Source organism: Pezoporus flaviventris, unplaced genomic scaffold (assembly GCF_033815535.1).
Source record: "Pezoporus flaviventris isolate CSIRO_AGI_PZ_B2104156 unplaced genomic scaffold, CSIRO_AGI_Pfla_v1 ptg000045l, whole genome shotgun sequence".
Classification (NCBI taxonomy): Eukaryota; Metazoa; Chordata; class Aves; order Psittaciformes; family Psittacidae; genus Pezoporus; species Pezoporus flaviventris.
In genome coordinates, this window is record NW_026892593.1 from 1,722,883 (window position 1) to 1,742,500 (window position 19,618).

Genomic DNA, 19,618 nt, shown 5'->3' on the forward strand with positions numbered 1-19,618 from the left:
TCCTGGCATCTCTCTCCAGCATCCCAGCATCTCCCAGCCACTTCAGAGCCCAAGTGCCTTTTGCAGCCCTGTGAGCAATTTAAATCCAGGTCCCTTTGATCCCCTGTGCCTGGAAAGCAATGATTTTCCAAGCATTCAGACGCCCTCAAGTGTTTCCATCCTCTGCTGAGGGTTTCTGCCCTTGCTGCCCTTTCTCCTTGCAGGAGGGTAACGAGGGGATGTGGCTGAGCCCTGGCCACTGCCACTGATTGATCCTTCCTCCTAACAGCCACCATCTCCTCTCTGCAATTCCCAGCCACCAAAAGCCCTTGTGGAGCCTCACCACGATGCAACACCGAGGTGAGGGATGCAGCTGCACCACAAGCATGGTCCCTGTGTCCATGGTCCTCAGGAAACTGGGGATGGTCTGTGTCAGCCCTTGCCCCATCACAAATGAGGCTGCTTTCCCCCCCCAAAGCCTGCACTGCGTGCTGGTAGCTGATACACTGCAGCACCCCAGAGCTGTCAGGCCATCCCAATGATGTCCAGTGCTTCCCTGCCCATTCCAGCCCATCACCCCTGTTGCAGCTGCCTTCCCCTGCAGCCTCTCCTCCTCCCCCTGCTCCTCCATGGGGTATCCCTTCAGCATCACTTGATGAATACCCCCATTCCCTGCCTGCTCCTGCCACACGATGCCTGCACCCACACCCCAGCCAACAAGCCCCACATTGCTCCAAGCTCCAAACCCTCCTTCCCAGCCCCTTCCAATGCCCCCTCCCTTCCCAATCCCCATCAGTCCCCAGAGGTCCCCTATGCCACCATCCTTCACCCTGGTGCTCTCCTGGGAGCCAGGTTGGGAAGAGCCAGCACCATCCCCTCCCCCCCCACCCCCAACAAGCTCTGTCCCTGTCTCCTGCTCGGCCACCCCTAGGGCCCAGCGGTGTGAACCAACTGGGGGGACTCTTCCTGAGCGGCCGCCCCCTCCCTGCCTGCAAGAGGAGGCAGATCATTGAGCTGGCGGCGTGTGGCATCCGGAGCTCCGACATCTCCCGCAGCCTCAAGGTGGGAGCCTCTGGGAGTGGGGGGATCTCCTTCTCCAAACCCATTTCCTGCTGAGCCTCTGCCCCATCCATCCCATCTGCAGGTGTCCAATGGCTGCGTCAGCAAGATCTTGGGTCACTACTACAGGACAGGGGCCGTGGGGCCCAAAGCTATGGGGGGCAGCAAGCCCCGCATGGCCACACCCAAGGTGGTGGCCAGGATTGCCCAGATGAAGCTGGAGCAGCCTTCCCTGTTTGCCTGGGAGATCCGCAGGCAGCTCCATGCTGAGGGCACCTGCACCAGTAACAGGATCCCCAGCGTGAGTCCTGGGAAGGATGGGAAGGCTGTGCAGGGAAGGGCGGGATGGTGGAGGGAGGAGTAGGCAGGGAGGGGAAGCAAATCACTCCCTCCCACTAAAGCAGAGCCCCACCAGCCACCCCCAGTGAACTTTGCCATGATCTTGGGCATGGAGACCCTGAGGTGGGGCTGCTCCATGTGCCACTGGTCAGCAGAGGCAATAAGATGTGATCTGCAGCATCAGAGCAGAGAGAATCAGAGAATCATGGGATAAACTGGGTTGGAAAAGCCCTTTAAGCTCATCCAGTCCAACCGTTCCCAGCACTGCCAAGGCCATCACTAACCCATGGCACTGAAGGCCTCGGCTACACGGTGTGTGAACACTTGCAGGGACGGTGACTCCAGCACTGCCCTGGGCAGCCTGTTCCAGTGCCTGAGCACCCTTTGGGGAAGGAATTGTTCCTCATCTCCATTTAAACCTGCCCTGGTGCAGCTTGAGGCCGTTTCCTCTTGTCCTATTGAGCTGCACTTCCTAATGCCAGACCCAGTCCTATAAATCCCACTGTCTCCAGCCTGAGATGCAGGCTGCCTCACATTGGATGCTGTAAGTGCACTGAAATGAATGGGTTGCCTGTATCAACAAAGAGCCGAGCAGATGGAGAACCCCTGGCACGTGCTCAGGTGTGGCTGTGGGTGAGCGCCTCTGGGATGAGCTTTGAGGCATCAGCCTCATCCCTCCAGGCTTGGTGCTGCCTGAGCCTGTCCCAGCTCCTGCAGGGAGCAGTGACGCCCACCGCGACAGGGGCTTCTCCCAGCACACCCTGCCCATGGCACAGCCCCGTCTCCCCTGCCCAGGTCTCCTCCATCAATCGGGTGCTCAGGAAGCTGCCCAGTGACCTGCGGCTGGCGGCTCAGCTGGGCTCTGCGAGGGACACGCTGCCATGGGGTGAGCACCACTGGGGTGCAGGGGATGGGGGGGGGGCACCCCACAGGACAGACCTGCTCCAGGTGGGCAGAGAGCTCCTGCCACCCCCAGCCTCACATGTGCTCCTCATCATGCTCCTGCACTGACCCTGTGCCCCAGCTCAAAGGGGTCCATGGACCCTCCTCAGGGCCAGGTCCCCGCCACCTTCTCCCTGTGGTCCCCACAGTGTCCCCTCTCGCTGCCCCCCCTGCCCCACATCCCCCGGGATGCTGCTTGCCCACTGAAGCTGCTGCCACCGGCTCCCTGGGGACCCAGCACCCGCCCCGGCAGCTCCCACCGAGCACCCAGCACAAGAACAGGACGGTCTTCTCCAGGCAGCAAGCAGAGGCCCTGGAGAGAGGTGGGACATGGCATGGGACACCAGGGGCTGTGGCATTCAGTGTGCCAGCCCCGGGGTGCACAGAGCGCCGGGATGGAGTGGGGCTATGCCTATGGGAGGGCATTGACATGTTCTGGATGGGCTCCTGCCCCTCTGAGTAGCGTGGCCATTGCTGTGGTGCTCCAAACCACTCTGAATTGCTGGTGATGGACCGGCTGGATCATGTGCCACAGCACTGGCAGCTGCTGCTCTGGACAGGCTCATCCCACCCCAATTCCCCTTGCAGAGTTTCAGAGGGGACAATACCCAGACACCGACACCCGGCAGAGACTGGCCGCGGCCACCCAGCTCCCAGACACAACCATCAAGGTGAGAGGAGACCCTCATAAAGCCATTCTGCAGCTGGACCATCTGGTCCTGGTGACCAACGCAGCCCCTGTGCCCAGTGCCTCTGAGGGGGATGATGCTGCATGTCCCATCCCAATGCGGCCACTGCTCCAGCCACATTCCCTGCTTCTGCTATCCCTCCATGGCAGACTCCATGACACAGCCCCCTCACGCATGCATCCAGGGCACACTCTGATCCAGGCAGACATCCCATTGCTGTTGGCAAACCTTCGCCATCCATGTGGTCACCCCACACCATGGTGGTGCACACACACACATGTGCATCCACACTTTTCCCATGCCCTGCGCTGAAGAATCTCCTGGAGCCTGGAATGTGCTTGTAGCATGCTGAAGTGGAAAAGATGAGGGATCGAGCCCCTTCCTCTGCTCACAGCCATGCCCATCCCATGCCCATTCCCATGCCATGCTCATGCCCATCCCATGCCCATTGCCACCCCACCCCATACCCTTCCCATGCCCATGACATGCTCATCCCCATGTCCATCACTATGTCCATCCCCATCCCCATCCCCACGCTCATTGGTGTGCAAAGAGCCCTTGTTCTGGGATGAAGAGCTGTGCCAAGGAGCTGGAGTGGGGCCAGGGCGTGGGTGCTGCTGGGTTGGTGTCTCAGGGGGTGTGCCACTGGGGGAATGCCGCAGCCTCGTCCTCCTCTGTCCTCCCCAGGTCTGGTTCTCCAACCGGCGAGCGAAGTGGAGGCGGGAAGCCAAGCAGGAGCTGGAGGCAGGAGCCACAGGTGACAGCCCAGAGCAATGGGGACAGGACTTGGGGATCTGATGCCCAAGGATGGGGCTGGGGTCCAGGGGCCACCCCACTGAGATTTGGCACTGGGCACCGGGATGACTGGGTTTGCGTCCCAGCTCCAGAGCCCTGTGGGAGCAGGGGAGAGGACACAACCAATCTCTGTGCCCCTGGTGAATGGCAGCTCCAGTCCCGTGGCCAGGATGGCCCCTGGCAGCTCCGCAGACCATCGCCTACGGCACGGGGTGATGCCTGCCTGCATCCATCCAGTGGGAATGTGCTACCCCTAGGCAGTAAAGCTTCATCCCTGGCTTTCCCCAGCCAAAACCAGGTCTGGGTCCTGCATGGTTCCTGAACCAGCACTGCCCTCCCTGCCTCTCCCCTGCAGGCTCCTGGTGCCACTGGATCCTGCTCCATGGGGTATCCATGGCTGCTTTCCACCCCGTATCCCCAACAGCCACTAGCTCTGCACAGGTAGGACATGGCCGGGGTCCCTTCCCTCCATCTGGTGATGGGGAGTCCCCACCAGCACCCAGCAGGCTCCGGGCACCCTCTGGAGCCCACACTCCCATTGCCCAGCTACACTGAGCTTTCTGGGTGCTGCCTATCCCAGGGAGCATTCCTGGAGCCAGGCCGGAGGGTGACACTTTGCTGGTTCCCTCTGGGATGGCCTGGTCCTAAAGCATCCCTGTGGATGCTCTGTGACATCCTGCTCTCTGTTCCTCACACAGCACCTCCCGGACACCCCCATGGGCTCATCACAGCCCCTCCAAGGCCATGGCCCCATCAGCCACCCTGGCCCCCCTGCCCCACTGCACCTCTGCACCTCCGGCACATGGGATGACACTTGCTGTGGTAAAAGGGCTGGGAATGGGGCTGGCACCCCCGGGCACAGGGTGGGAGCTGGTGTCAGGATGCAGGACCCCATAGGGTGCTGGGGGGTGTGGGAGGCGGGTCCACCCCTCCCTCTTGCAATGTGGGGTGGCTGCTCTGGGCTGGGGGTTCCACAGGGAGTGGAATGGGGCTGAGGGGATGCTGCCCAGCCCCACACCCTGCCTGAACCCCATTTTCATCCCGCAGGTGTGGCTCCGGGCATCAGCCCTGCTCCCGCTCACTGGCAGCCCACGGAAGGTCCCTCCTTTCCCCTATTGTCCCCCCAGGCTCCACTGCACCCCGGTGCCTGCCTCCTGCCTGGACCCCCGCTGAGCCCCCCTCTGCCACCACTGTGCCCCGGCTCACCGGAGCCCTGTGCCCAGCTCCATGCACTGGGGTGTCCCTGGCTCTGAGGGTCCCCAGCAGGATGGGGGCTGCAGGACAGTGAGTGCAGGGTGTCCCTGCATGGGTGTGCATGGGTGACAGCAGGGCCACCATCAGCTCATTGCCTGCCCCCTGCAAGCCAGGACTCAGACCTCCAGGAGCTCAGACCCCAGGTCCAGAGGGGCAAAGGGGTGGGTGCTGGGGGAAAGCGTCCTTCTGTGCTGGACAGGCTCAGGTTATGGGTCTGTGGTTTGGGTCAGTCTGTGGGAGCTGAGCACCTTGGGGACCCCCTCATCGTGCTGGAGCATGTCACCATCCCCAGTGCTTTGTCTCTGCCCCAGGACACTGCACAAGGGTGCACGGTGTCTCTGCCCCACTTCTTAGAATAGAATCACAGAACCAACCAGGTTGGAAAAGCCCTTTAACCTCATCCAGTCCAGCCATTCCCCAGCACTGCCAAGGCCACCACTAACCCATGGCACTGAGGCCTTGGCTACACGGTGTGTGAACATTTGCAGGGATGGTGACTCCAGCACTGCTCTGGGCAGCCTGTTCCAGTGCCTGAGCACCCTTTGGGGAAGGAATTGTTCCTCATCTCCATCTAAACCTGCCCTGGTGCAGCTTGAGGCCGTTTCCTTTTATCCCATCCCCTGTATCCTGGGAGAAGAGGCTGATCATTGCTGCATCCCCGTCAGCATCCCTCCATCCGCTGGTCCCCCCACCCTGACTTGAGAGCTTGCAGAGGGGCAGGTCTCAGCTGCATGGGGGATCCTTGATCTAAATAAATAGTTTTGGGTTTCTGTTTGTTTTGAAGTTGAGTTTCCTGGGGAGCCAGGGTAAAGGTGCTCGTCACTGGCACAGAACATTGATGCAGGCTGGAGAAATGGGTTTACTTCATAGAACCACAGAATCCCAGACTGGTTTGTACCTTAAAGCTCCTCCAGTTTCAACCCCCTGCCACAGACAGGGACACCTTCCACTAGAGCAGGTTGCTCCAAGCCCCTGTGTCCAACCTGGCCTTGAACACTGCCAGGGATGGGGCAGCCACAGCTTCTCTGGGCACCCTGTGCCAGCGCCTCAGCACCCTCACAGGGAAGAACTTCTGCCTAAGAGCTCATCTCAGTCTCCCCTCTGTCAGGTTAAAGCCATTCCCCTTGTCCTGTCCCTACAGGCCCTTGTCCAAAGCCCCTCTCCAGGTTTCCTGTAGCCCCTTTAGGCACTGGAGCTGCTCTAAGGTCTCTCCTTAAGGAGCCTTCTTTTCTCCAGGCTGAACCAGCCCAGCTCTCTCAGCCTGGCTCCAGAGCAGAGCTGCTCCAGCTCTCGCTACAGCTCCGTGGCCTCCTCTGGCCTCTCTCCAACAGCTCCACATCCCTCTTGTGCTGCTGCACCAGAGCTGGATGTACCTCTTTTCATTCCAGAAACATGGAGCGGCTTGGCCAGGTTTGGTGCATTATTGAGGGGCTGCAGGATTCAGGCTGCTGCAGTTACAGCACTCAGCCCCATGGCATCACTTGTCAGTGGAGCCAGGATTTCATTCCTACCCCTTCAAAAGCATTTATAATGGAGTTGTTGGACCCAGCAGGACAGACCTCAGAAGGGCCGTTGTCCAGTGTGGGACGCTGCAACTGATGCACCATTCACATGGAGCAGGACCTTGTTTGTGGAGCAGGTCTGAGGTGCCATGAGTTGACCCTTAGTGGCCAAGGGGACGTGTCCTTGAAGAGAGGGGCTTGGGAGCAGGCAGGAACCCACCAGTGACTGGGGCCATGGGGAACTGGCAGGGCTGGAAGGGGCACAATGGCATGTGTGGGGCTGCTGGCTCAGATGCCACAATGGTTGGTGCCAAAGGGACACCCCATGGGCTCAGAGCTGGCATTTCTGGGGCACTTCACCTCAGCCCGGCCAGGCCAGGCTGGAGGAACTGGTGCTAAACGGGGCAGTACATTACACACAGAGAGTGGCTTTTGTTCCCCCGCTGAGAGCAGGGTGAGGGGCTGCAGCCCCACAGCGCACCCTGCTGTGGGTGCAGGGGGCTGTATATGGTGGACATGGAGCTGAGTCCCCCTGGGATTGCTCTTGGTTTACCCCAAGGAGGGGTTGACCTCATCGCTCCCTACAACTGCCTGACAGGAGGATGGAGCCAGGAGGGGCTGGGCTCTGCTCCCAAGGAACAAGGGATGGGACAAGAGGAAACGGCCTCAAGCTGCACCAGGGCAGGTTTAGATGGAGATGAGGAACAATTCCTTCCCCAAAGGGTGCTCAGGCACTGGAACAGGCTGCCCAGGGCAGTGCTGGAGTCACCGTCCCTGCAAGTGTTCACACACCGTGCAGCTGAGGCCTCAAGTGCCATGGGTTAGTGGTGGCCTTGGCAGTGCTGGGAACAGTTGGACTGGATAAGCTTAAAGGGCTTTTCCAACCCAATTGATTCTATGGCAGCACAAAGCTGTCCCCACTGCAACAGGACCCTCCACGACCCAGCAGAGGTTGCCTGGCAATGGGAGGTGATGGGTGAAGGTCTTCCACCATCACCATGAAGCATCACCCACCTCGCAGGGATTAACCATCCCTCAGGAGCTGTGCCAGTGAGCGAAGGCACCGGCATCACCTTGTCCCCTGCTGCAAGGTGGCTTTTGAGGCTTGAGGCTGCTGTGATCATGGTGAGGCCTTCAGAACAGGTTGCCCAGAGAAGCTGTGGCTGCCCCATCCCTGGCAGTGTTCAAGGCCAGGTTGGACACAGGGGCTTGGAGCAACCTGCTCTAGTGGAAGGTGTCCCTGCCCATGGCAAGGGTTGATACTGGAGGAGCTTTAAAGTCCCTTCTAACCCAAACCATTCCATGATTCTTTTCCCTGGAGGCAGTCAGAAACAGGCCGGGCACAGGGTACAAAGTGGTGGTGTTTAATGATCAATGTACAACAGCAGCCACAGCCCTCCCCAGGAGAAAGAGAACTGGAGTTACCAAAGGAAGGATCCTTCCTGCTGCCTCCAGCCCGTCTCAGACCCCAGCCCCAGCTCTGGGCGAGGCTCAGGGACACTTGGGGACACGTCACCGCAGCAGGTGCGGGCAAGCTCTCACAGACAGCACATGCAGGTGGGGAGGGCGGCCAGCATGCAGTGCTGCTGGGGCCAGGGCAGGGCATCACCGCAATCTTGGCTGCCCCAAGAGTCCTTGAGCTTCAAGTCCTACCCCATAAACACAGAGACACGAGGCCATTCTGGGGAGAACAGAAAAACAACCCCCCCAAATAATAAACCCCAAGGGAAACCAAGGGAAAGAGCAGTTGGAAGAGATGTCCCCAGCTCCTCTGGTCCCTGCGCCACCGGCCCTGCTAGCGCTTGGAGAGCTCGTGCGAGAGCCAGTCCAGCCCATCGTAAAGCCCCGTGCCCTGCGTGGCACACGTGGCCTGCACGTACCACTGCAAAAGAGGGAATGGAGAGCTCTGGGCTCCGCAGGTCACCCAGAAGCAGCCCCACGGGTCCATCCCATAGGGATGGGGATGGCACCCCCGGCACTCACGGTCCTGCTGCGCAGCGCTTGCAACCCCAGCTTGTCGGTCAGCTCGCTCACGGCCATGGCGTTGGGCATGTCCTGCTTGTTGGCAAACACCAGCAAGACGGCATCCCGCAGCTCGTCCTCCTGCAGCTGCGGAGGGAGCAGGGACGCTGAGCTCTTAGTGAGCCTTTGGTGAGCCTCAGCACCCTGGCAAGTGAGACCCAGCCTGGACAGGGCCAAAGAGCCAGGGGGGTCTCCAGCTCTGGTGTCTTGGCTCCCTTCCTGCTCCCATCGTTGCCTGGAGGTCTTGGTGGCATCGAGATGCTTTTCCAGGAGCACCCACGGCATTTACAGAGGGGATGGTGGTGTTGGGGTGTGGGGCTGCAAGGGGTGGGGGGCACAATGACCACCATGGGGATAGCACAGGAGAGTGGACATGATTTCTCCTCCCTGCTCACAGGCTCTGTCACTCTGCTGTGTCCCAGCTTCCCATCCCAAGGATGCTCTGCCCCCTGAGGGAGCCACACCAAGGATTAAATGTCTCCCTGTCTCCACATGGGACACCCCGAGCTCTGTGTTGAGCCAGGTCTCATCTCACACCAACCTGGATGTTGCTGCAGGGCTGCGTGAGCAGGGGGAGGGTGAGGGACACCCATCCCCTGCCAGAGCGATCTCCCCCTATCACTCACCATCTTCTGCAGCTCCTCAGCAGACTCCTGCACTCGCTCACGGTCATTGCTGTCCACCACAAAGATGAGACCCTGTGGGAGAAGCTAGGCTGGAGCTGGCAGCTTGTATGAAGGAGATGGGGACATCCCAGGTGGGCAGAAAGCACCTCTTGACCGAGGGAAAGGGCAGCCCTGCTGCCCCCCAAACACCCCCCCCCCACCTGGGGAAGATGCTGGCCCCTCATTGGACCCCTCTGCCTCACTCCCCTCTGATGGGGCAATGGGCCACACACCCATGTGCCACCCCAGTGCTCCCAGTGGGGTCACCACACCGGGGACTGGGATGCATTCCCTGCTCACCCCTCATCCAGGCAGGATAAGGTCTCAGGGATCCTGGACCAGCCCTGCTGCAACCGAGGGAGCTTATTCCTGTCCACGCCATCCACGTACCTGTGTATTCTGGAAGTAGTGCCTCCAGAGGGGCCGGATTTTGTCCTGGCCACCAACGTCCCAAACGGTGAAGCAAATGTTCTTGTATTCCACTGTCTCCACGTTGAACCCTGAGGGGGGACACGGAGAGAAGGTGCTCACCTTCCTCTGAGAGGAGCCTGGATGCATCCTCTTTACTCCCTCCACGAGGGATTTACACATTTACACACATGGATGTGGTCCCCCCAGCCACCTCTCCAGGCTGAGCATCCCACCTCTCCCTGCCTCTCCTCTCACAAGGGATGCTCCAGCCCCTTCACCATCACCATGGCCCTGCACTGGACTCACTCCAGCATGTCCCCATCCCTCCTGCACTGGTGCCCAGCACCAGACCCAGCACCTTGGAGTGTCTCAGCAGAGCTGAGCAGAGGGGCAGGAGCTCCTCTCTCGACTCGCTCTCAGTGTTCCACTCAGCGCAGCCCAGGCTCTGGTTGCCCAAAGCCATAGGGACTCACACCTGGTGCTTTCTCAGGTTCCTTCCCACCACGACTGCCAGGACCTTCTCTCCAGAGCTGCTCCCCAGCCAGTACCAGGGCCTGGGGGTGTTCATCTCCAAGGGCAGGACTTGGATACACTCCATGAGGTTTCTCTGCCCATTTCTCCACTCTGCCCATGTCCCATTGACGGCAGCATGAACTTCTGGTGTGCCACCAGTCCTCTTAGCCCACGATCACCCACATCTTGCCATGGGTGCTATCCCCCCATCACCTAGGTTACTTATGAAGATGCAATATGACAGAAGTGCTCCCCTGTGAGGGTGCTGAGGTGCTGGCACAGGGTGTCCAGAGAAGCTGTGGCTGCCCCATCCCTGGCAGTGTTCAAGGCCAGGTTGGACACAGGGGCTTGGAGCAACCTGCTCTAGTGGAAGGTGTCCCTGCCCGTGGCAGGGGCTTGGAACTGGAGGAGCTTTAAAGTCCCTTCTTACTCAAACCATTCCATGATTCCTTGTGCAGGGGCACTGGCCAATGCGTTTCACCACAGGTGACCACCCTCGCTGACCCAGCAGCTCAGCCCATTCCCAATCCACCTCTAAGGGAGATGCAGCTGCCTGGTACCCAGTGCTCGATGGGGGCCCTCTCTGGTAGCCAGTGCTCAGTGGGTAACCTCTCCGGTACCCAGTGCTCGATGGGGAGCTCTGCCCGGTACCCGATGGTCGACGGGGGCCCTGCGTGGTGCCGGGCTACTCACCGATGGTGGGGATGGTGGTGACGATCTCACCCAGCTTCAGTTTATAGAGGATCGTGGTCTTGCCGGCGGCGTCCAGCCCCACTGCAAGGAGGAGGCGGTGTCAGCGGCGCCGGTACCGGTATGTGCCCCATCGCCATCACCATACCCATCCCCATCCCCCTCCCGGCCCTGCTCCGCTGCCCCCGCGCTCACCCATCAGGATCCGCATCTGCTTCTTGCCGAAGATGCGGGAGAAGATAGCGGAGACCGTGAGGCCCATGGCGGCGGCGGCGGCGGGAGGGACGGGGGGAGGGGGGGGGTGAACGGGACCGAACGGGACGGGACGGGACGGCCGCGCTGCCTCCCGCTGCCTCCGCTCTGCGGAGGCCCCGCCCCCCGCGCATCAGGCCCCGCCCTCCGCAGCGGCACCACCGCGGCTCCCTGCGCTGCCAGGCCACGCCCCTCACGGACAGGCCACGCCCCCCCTCCCCATTGTTCCCTCATCGCCCCGCCCCGCTGTCAAGCCCCGGTCTTTTGGCCACCCTCCGAACGCGGCTCGCTGCTCAGCCGGTGCTGCGCGGAGGCGCATGCGGGGTGCGTGCAGCGGCGTTCGGCGGAAGCCGTGTGGCGGCGTTCAGTGCATGCGCGGAGGGTGCGGGCTGGAGGTAAGCACCGAGGGGACCGGCGGGTTGCCGTGGAGACAGCCCCGTCACCCCGGCCTCCCCCACGGGCCTCCGCACTGCCCATGGGCCTTCCCTCCGGCCCCACGGGCCCTCCAACCGCCATGGGCCCTACAACCGCCATGGGCCCTCCAACCGCCATGGGCCTTCTAGTCCCCCCTCCCCGCCCTCTCCGCTACGGCCCTACCGTGTTTCGTGCCCTCCGCGGCCTCTCTGCTCCAGCCCTGCGGCCCCTCTCCTGTTGCACCGCAGCCCCTTCACCTCGGTGGCTACCGCAGTCCTGCCCCGCAGCTTGACCCCCCCCTTCCCCCGACAGCCTGTCCCACCAGCCCCTAACCCCCTCCCGTGAGGCTCCGGCACAGGGTGCCCACAGAAGCTGTGGCTGCCCCATCCCTGGCAGTGTTCAAGGCCAGGTTGGACACAGGGGCTTGGAGCAACCTGCTCTAGTGGAAGGAGGTGTCCCTGCCCGTGGCAGGGGTTGGAGCTGGAGGAGCTTTAAGATCCCTTCCAACCCAAACCAATCTGGGCTTCTGTGGCTTCTCCAGTGCTGACGCACACACACACACACACACACACACCCAGCCACCCCTCCGTGGCAGGTTCTCTGCAGTGGACACCCCCTGTCCCCCATGGCCTTTTGTTGTGGGGACTGGATGTACCCCCTGAGCGCTGATAGTGGTTGAATTACTTCCAGACAGGCGGTGGTGCTGCCCAGGGACAGGGCAAGGAACTGTTACTCTTGCAGAATACAATAAGAGCTGTTTATAGAGGTAACTCCCCCTGACCGACCTGTGGGGGGGTGGCTGCCCTGGCAGATGCTGCTGTATGAGGGGGGTATTAAAGTGTTGGGTCTTCCTGGGGAGCTTGAAGCACCTGAGGTGTAGCAGCAGCACATTTCCCCTCAGAACGTGGGTGCTTGGCAGGGTTTGGTGCATGGTGACGGAGGTATTCCAGTGTTGTTACCCCCCTGTGGGGGGTTCTTGGGTGTTCAGGGTGCTGGTCCTGCTTCACCACATGCTCCTGCTGATCATAGAATCCCAGAGCAGTTTGGGTAGAAGGGACCTTAAAGCTTCTCCAGCTCCAATCCCCTGCCACAGGCAGGGGCACCTTCCACTAGAGCAGGTTGCTCAAAGGCCCTGTGTCCAACCTGGCCTTGAACACTGCCAGGGATGGAGCAGCCACAGCTTCTCTGGGCACCCTGTGCCAGTGCCTCAGCACCCTCACAGGGAAGAAAGATGTGTCTTTGCTGCTTGTTCAGGCTTTGTGTTGTTCTACTCCTTCCAGCTTGGATGAATCATGGAGAGGTTTGGCATGAACTTTGGAGGTGGCCCAAGTAAGAAAGATCTTCTAGAGACTATTGAATCACAGAAGAAGCAGCTGCTTCAGTACCAGGTTCGGCTGAAGGATGTTGTCGGAGCCTACAAGAGTCTGCTCAAGGAGAAGGAGGCCTTGGAAGCCAGCTTGAAAGTGTTGTCTGTATCTCACAAGGCAGATGCTGGCTTGAGTGGTGCTCAGCCTATGTCTGTGGTCAGCTCCAGCTCTTCCTTTGCCGACTGTGCTGATGACAAGAGCTCTGTTCACAGTGAAGATAGCGTGGGGACAGCTGCCAGTGCAGACACTGCTGCCAGCCTGGCCAGTACCAAGGGTGAAGCAGGGCCTGAGGATGATAAGCTCGTGGCTGCTGCTTCTTCCTCTGTTAAATCAGAGGAGACGAGTGGTTCAGAGAGCGGCATGAGCACGAGCGGTGGGGACGTACCATCTGCTGCCAGTGAGGCTGATAAAAGAGTTCTGCTACTGAAGACCCAACTGGCCACCCTGACCAGTGCTCTGGCAACAGTCACACAGGAGAAGTCCCGCATGGAAGCATCCTACCAAGCAGAAAAGAGGAAGATGAAGCAGGACCTGGATGATGCTGCTAAGAAAGCAGAGGATGAGACTGAGAAGCTGGAGGCAGAGCTGAAGTGTGTCCAGGAGCAGCTGGCTGAGACCAAAGCCCGTCTGATCACCCAGCAGCACGACAGGGCCCAGGAGCAGAGTGACCACGCTATTATGCTGCGGGAGCTGCAAAAGCTGCTGCAGAGTGAGAGGGCTTCACGCCAGGATGCTGAGCTGAAGCTGGAGGAGACCAGGGAGATGCTGGCTCAGAGAGCCTGCGTGGCTGAGCGAGCAGAGGGCTACGAGCTGCAGATCAAGCAGCTGAGCCAGGAGGTGGAGGACCTGAAGAGGGAGCTGCAGGATGCTCAGGAGGAGAACAAGAAGCCAGACCCGCGGATACAGGGTCTGCAGGAGGAGATGGCTAGCCTCAAGAACCACTTCCAAGTGCAGCTGCTGCGGGAGATGAAAAAGGTAGTTCCTTGTATGGGTCCTGGAGCTGCTCACTCTCAGTGTGATTGGGGCCGGTTTGGGGCTTGAGGAGTTGAGATGCCCCCACCCAGTCCCTCAGAGCCCAAGAGGTTTGAATTAGGTGATAATCCTGGAGGAAAATCAAAACTTTTTGTGTTACAGCACATAAGGCATTAACCAGGGGGTGGTGAGCGTTGGACTTGGGAGCACCCTTTGAGGCGGTTACATGGTGTCTGTCCTCCAGGGTGTCGTGTGGTTCTGTACCAGTTACAATCCGGTGTGAGAGTGGGTTGGTAGGAGAGACCTTCCCTCTGCCCCAGTGTGGCAGTGAGTGTGGTCTCAGTGCAGTGCAAGGTACAATCAGGGGGGCTCATAAAAACTGACCCCCTTTAGAGAAACTTAGGGGGTTGTAGTGAAAGAAGGAAGGTAAATGCAGGAGAACACTCCCCCTGCATCCATCCACACAGGCTAGAGCCTAAGGGCTAGAATGGAAAGAGGGATGTGGTGGAAAAGAGGAACCTGTGTAACTCAGTGGGTTGTGGGGTGATGGGCTCGGGGGTTGGCACTGGAGCTTTGGGGCCAGTAACTGAATTTGCATCTGGAAACACTCTGGAACAGGATCTTCCTCGTCTCCTTGCACTCTGGGCCAAGTTTTCTTCTTCCTAATCTGAAGCATCAGGCTGGTTTCATGCAGTTTGGGTGAAGGGGACCTGACCTCTGGCTGTGGTTTGGCTCGCGATGGTGTTTGCCAAATGCTGCCATTATCGGAGCGCTCAATATCTGAGCAAAGTGTGAACTGTGTGCGTTTGCTGTAGCTCAGAAACGCCTGAATAACATGAATACCGGTGCAACAAAGCACAGGATGTAACTGAATTGCAGTGAGATGTGTGAGAGCTTCAGAGCACACACACATTTAAAACAATCCCTTTAGCCACTGTGAGGTGAGCTTGCTGCTTCCCCCCCCCCACCTACAGCAATGTGCAGAGCAGGGAACAAAAGCAAAGGTGCTTTGACTTCATTATACCCGCAAATAAACGTCCAGCTGGTGGGTTGTATGGAATTCTAGGGGAAAGCGCAGCCCCACGCTGGTTTGGAGGTCAGCAGAGCAGAATTAACCCCGGTGTAAAGCAGAGACCTTTGAGCATTGAGCAAAACTAACTGTGCTGTGTGTATGCCTCTGCTCTCAGGCTGCACAGGCAGAGGAGCAGCTCCGCCAGCACGCCCAGATGGAGGAGAGGCGAGTGGCTGACCTGGAAGGCCAGGTCTCGGAGGTGTCGGAACTCCTTGGCAGCTATGAGAAAGCCAAGCAGAAGGACCAGCTGATCATCCAGAAACTGAAGGACCGCATTGTACAGCTGGACCTGGAGAACAAAACCCTGGCCATCGCTGCCTCCAGCCGAGCCCCTGGGGATGCTCACGTGGAAGAAGCCAACCTGGATGTTAATGTTCTGAAGGATAAAATGGAAAAGCTGAAAAAGCTCTTGCAGGCAGCAGCTAAGAAGAGTGAAACCCCTCTGGACATCGAGAAGCTGTGTGAGCTGGAGCCTCCAAAGGGCACTGAGGCTGGGGATGGCGAGAAGGCCACTGCTGTGTACTACCAGCAGGAGCTGAAGCAGCTCAAGGAAGAGTTTGAGAGGTACAAGATGAGGGCACAGGTGGTTCTCAAGAACAAGTCAACCAAAGACATCAACTTGTCTAAGGACCTGGAGGAGGCTCAGGAGCAGCTGGCTGACCTGAAAGAGAAATACGTTGTGCTTCAGCTGGCCTCTGATGAAATGGAGAAGCAGCACCAGCAGGACATGGAAGCCAAGAAGCAAGAGTTGTCCCAGCTGCAGCAGATCCATAGGCAGGAGTTAGAGAGGTGCCAGCTGGACTACAGGGAGCGGGCACTGAAGCTGGAGGAGGAGATGCACAAACAGCGGGACCGAGCCCTGGCAGTGCTGGCAGAAAAGGACCAGGAGCTGGAGCAGCTGAGAGTTGTCCCACTGCCTTATGGGCGTCAAGGGTCCAAAACCTACTTTGTGTCAGATGGTGCTTGCAATGACTCCCCAGGCAGTGATTCCTCAGAGATTCTCCCCCAGGCTCTTCACCTCTCCAGCGCCAGTGAGCCCACCTTCATCTTGTACGCAGAGCAGCTGGCTCGCAAAGAAGTGGACATTGTTGCCCTGAGGAAGCAGAAGCACAAGCTGGAAATGCAAGTTCACCACCTCCAGAAGAGGATCTTGGTTGAGGAGGAAAAGCACCGGGAAGAGGTGTCTGCACTTCAAAGTGAGATGGAGAAGAACTTGAGGGATAAGAGCAGAGAAGGAGCCAACCTGGAGTACCTCAAGAACATTGTGTACCGGTTCCTGACGCTGCCGGACGCGCTGGGGCGGCAGCAGACTCTCACAGCCATCCTCAGCATCCTGCATTTCAGCCCGGAGGAAAAACAGACCATCACAAAGCAGTCAGCTTCCAGCAGCTGGTGGCTGGCTGGCAAGAGATGAGGCTGCAGCTTTTGTTCCAGACTGCTTTTGCACGGGGACATGTCCTTGATGGTTAAGTGAGACCACTTCACTCAGGGTGTAACCTCCTTCCCACCATGCGATGGAGCAGGGAGCTCTCAGCAAAGAACTGTGCTTCAGCCAGTGCTTGTAGCCCCGGTTTGTATTTGAGTCGTGGGATCACAGCGCTCTCTGGTGTGAGGATTTGCTCTGAGTTGGACCTTGATGAAATAATAAATAAAATTGAAGCTACTGACGCTTTTTCAACCACAGTCTAAAAAGAATCACCCTGCAGGTGGAGGGTGAGGAGCTCCATTAGAGCTTCAACACCAGACAGGCTTGTGACTCAAAGGATTTAAGGGAGGGGGAAGCACTTAGTGCTAAAATAACATAAGACAAAGAGCTGGAAGCCCACAGGAAGATGAGTCTTGATACCAGCATCATCCAAATGCAGACACTTGAGCAGTTTCTCGTAAGGTTTTATTTTTGACCTAGAGCCAGATTTATACCAGCGAATCTGTAGCAGCTCTTCATAGCACTGGAGACCATTTCTGGATCCTTTGCAGTCATCAGTGTGCTCAGGAAAGAGAAAATACCTGAAATATGTAAGTTTGAACCTTTGTAACTGCAGTGGTGCAAGTGGTGACTTCCCCACTAGTGTCCAACCAGAAGGTGCTCTGTAGCAGTTACTGCGGAGCAGGTATCTGAACCTTCTGGCCTGGCTCCCCATGGGACCCAGGGGATTACAGGAGGCAGAGGCAAGGCTGAACTAAACCCACTGAGCATTCAGTGGTCATTTCCTGAGTATCTGGGAGTTTCAGTGAAGTTGTGATGCTCTGCGATGTTGGTTTTAGAAGCAAGGCATTGCTCCTGCTGGGATAGAAGCAGCGAGGGGCAGAAGATAACAGTGTGTGCCCTGAGCTTGCAGTAAACCCCACGAGGAGGAAGGTGTGCCCTGTTGCTGCGTGGACCCTGAAGTTCTTGCCTCGCTTCCTTACAAATGGGTGAGTGTGGCAGGAAGGAAGCAGAAACCTCTGGAAACACCTCTGGCTTTTGTATTCCTGTGTTTTGGAGCTGTGCTTGCAGCTTTGAAGAGGTGTCATTGAATGTTCATGGCTTGTGTGAGAGGGTCGGGGGGAGCTGCAGCGTGCAACTATGAGCATGCTGGGGGCTGGAGGAACAGGCTGGATCCCTGGGGGTCTCCACAACAGGTCCCCTGGGTGCTGCAGCCACTAGAGGGGAGCCACCAGTTGCTCAGACCCTGGGGACAGGGGTACCTCAGAGGTACAGCATCCCTCAGCACTGCCAGGACTTGCTTCCCTGGAATGGGACCTGGCTCTGATACATGACACACCAGGACAGGTCCATGTGTCAGGGGACAGCACTGGAGCTCAGATGGGCTCTGCAGGTGGGAGAGGTTCTGTGCAGGCAGCAGGGCAGGTTTCTCTGAGCACAGTGGTTGTGCTGCAGTGAGCCGCTCTGAGGTGCGGGGCAGGGTGCCAGTGCTTTGTGCATGAGGGTAAGCAAGGTCAGGAGCAGCAGAACCAGCCCAGCAGCTGTTGCGTGTCCGGTGCTGCCCGTTGGCACGAAGCTATCCACAATGGCCAGGAGCATCTCAGGCAGGGCAGAGGAGCTGTGTTGGCTGCACTGCCTGGAGCAGTGCCCATCAGGAAGTGTTTGTGCTGGGATTTAAATGGTCTCTTCATCCTAGGGAGGATATTTTGCTTCCCGAGATGTTGGGTGCTCCCCTGGGAAGCACCTATTCCAGCTGTGCTTCCAGAGCTTTACCATCTTTGTAGGCAAAACCTTGCTGGAGTTGTGTTCCCATGCACCTGCTTTGGTTTATAATTAAAGGGTTGGCTCCTAAAGCACAATTCCCCAGCCCAGAGTACTGGGAATGCCTTTGGGAACACCAGCACTGAGTCTTGCATTAACAATCCCCAGGCCTCTCCGGAGTCCTGGAGCTGAATTGACGACCAGCGTGGTTTAGCAGCTCCTGGTGCTGACAGGCTGGAGCTGCTGGGCAGAATGAGTCCTCTCCCCTCTCAGGGCTGTTCCAGCAGTCTTTGTCCTGTCTGGTCCCCGGAGCCTGCTCCCCTAGAGCAGGTTGCTCCAAGCCCCTGTGTCCAACCTGGCCTTGAACACTGCCAGGGATGGGGCAGCCACAGCTTCCCGGCGCCACAGCCCCCTCACAGGGAAGAGCTTCTGCCTAAGAGCTCATCTCAGTCTCCCCTCTGGCAGGTTAAAGCCACTCCCCTTGTCCTGTCCCTACAGGCCCTTGTCCAAAGCCCTTCTCCAAGGTTTCTTGTCCCCCCCCCCCCCCCCCCCCTAGGCACTGAAACTGCTTTAGGGTCTCCTTGGAGCACAGCAGAGGGGGAGAATCCCCTCCCTGTGCTGCTGCTCACGCTCTGGGGGTGCAGCCCAGCACACATTTTCTGCTGACTTTCCCTCTCCCTCCGAAGGGGTTTGATGAGCTGTTTGTGCAAGTTTGGGCCTCCTGCCGCCAGCAGACGGTGGGGCCGTGTTGGGGCTGCATCCTGCAGCACCCTCCTGTTATCAATATTGTAGCCAATTTTGGTTTAAAGTATAAATCTTATTAAACTGAGTAAGCGATAGCAGATAAAACAGCGCTACGTGCGCCGGGCAACCCTCCGCTCCGCCCAAGACGCGCACACGCGATCCCTGGGAGGCGGTCCTTTATCTTCTCCGGTTCAAGGCTCCGGCCAATCCTGTCGCCCCTCCTCACTCGGATGTTGACAACGGTCTTCCCCATTGGTTCCCTTTGTTGCAGGGGTCTGATTACCGAGAAGTTTCGGGACATTTCGAGAAGCTGCCAGAGGCTTCCAGAAAAGTCCACTGCCAGCCTCCTCACCATCGCAGCCCCCTCCCCTCAAGCGTTGCAACAAGACACCACTTCGAGGCACCCAGCCCCCTTTCTCTCTCACTATCCCGCGCAACAATACAACTGACCTCCCCCCATTACCTACAGAGTACAACAGTTACAGAGTCAAAAGGAGTATTGTTTCACATAAGGACAGCCACAGAGAGCCTCCCTCCCCCCAGACTTCTTGATGAACAAACCCCACACATTACACTCCCATCACCCCATCCCTTCCGCCCACCCTGGTGTTGCAGAGCATCCCTCGCATAGCACCCTGGCATCATGGCACTGGCATGGCCTGTGGTCCCAGCAGTGCCTGGGGCTCACCTTGCCCAGGCTTCCTGTGCCCCGCGGGGCCTTTCCCCGTGCCTCAGTTTCCCCCACAGCAG

The 19,618-nt window shown here is 58.7% G+C and overlaps 3 protein-coding genes across 3 annotated transcripts in view; 2 read left to right on the forward strand and 1 right to left on the reverse strand.

The window, feature by feature from the left end:
* Positions 1 to 326: 326 nt before the first annotated feature.
* On the forward strand, positions 327 to 4,976 carry PAX4 (paired box 4). The gene is made up of 9 exons (XM_061467098.1): positions 327 to 339; positions 911 to 1,041; positions 1,124 to 1,339; positions 2,173 to 2,263; positions 2,469 to 2,642; positions 2,908 to 2,990; positions 3,696 to 3,765; positions 4,159 to 4,244; positions 4,851 to 4,976. The coding sequence occupies exons 1-9, from the start codon at positions 327 to 329 to the stop codon at positions 4,974 to 4,976; spliced, it is 990 nt and encodes a 329-aa protein (XP_061323082.1).
* A 2,926-nt stretch (positions 4,977 to 7,902) lies between these two features.
* The window catches only part of ARF5 (ADP ribosylation factor 5), a 27,906-nt gene continuing 16,190 nt past the window's right edge, over positions 7,903 to 19,618 (reverse strand). Inside the window, exons 2-7 of the mRNA XM_061467186.1 lie at positions 11,056 to 11,137; positions 10,864 to 10,944; positions 9,637 to 9,746; positions 9,208 to 9,279; positions 8,543 to 8,668; positions 7,903 to 8,441 (exon numbers count right to left, since the gene is read on the reverse strand). Coding sequence (XP_061323170.1) covers positions 8,355 to 8,441; positions 8,543 to 8,668; positions 9,208 to 9,279; positions 9,637 to 9,746; positions 10,864 to 10,944; positions 11,056 to 11,122 — 543 coding nt within the window. The 5' untranslated portion in view covers positions 11,123 to 11,137 and the 3' untranslated portion in view covers positions 7,903 to 8,354. The remainder of the gene's footprint in view (positions 8,442 to 8,542; positions 8,669 to 9,207; positions 9,280 to 9,636; positions 9,747 to 10,863; positions 10,945 to 11,055; positions 11,138 to 19,618) is intronic.
* GCC1 (GRIP and coiled-coil domain containing 1) lies at positions 11,409 to 16,604 on the forward strand. The gene is made up of 3 exons (XM_061467185.1): positions 11,409 to 11,507; positions 12,807 to 13,868; positions 15,053 to 16,604. The coding sequence occupies exons 2-3, from the start codon at positions 12,819 to 12,821 to the stop codon at positions 16,349 to 16,351; spliced, it is 2,349 nt and encodes a 782-aa protein (XP_061323169.1). The 5' UTR covers positions 11,409 to 11,507; positions 12,807 to 12,818; the 3' UTR covers positions 16,352 to 16,604.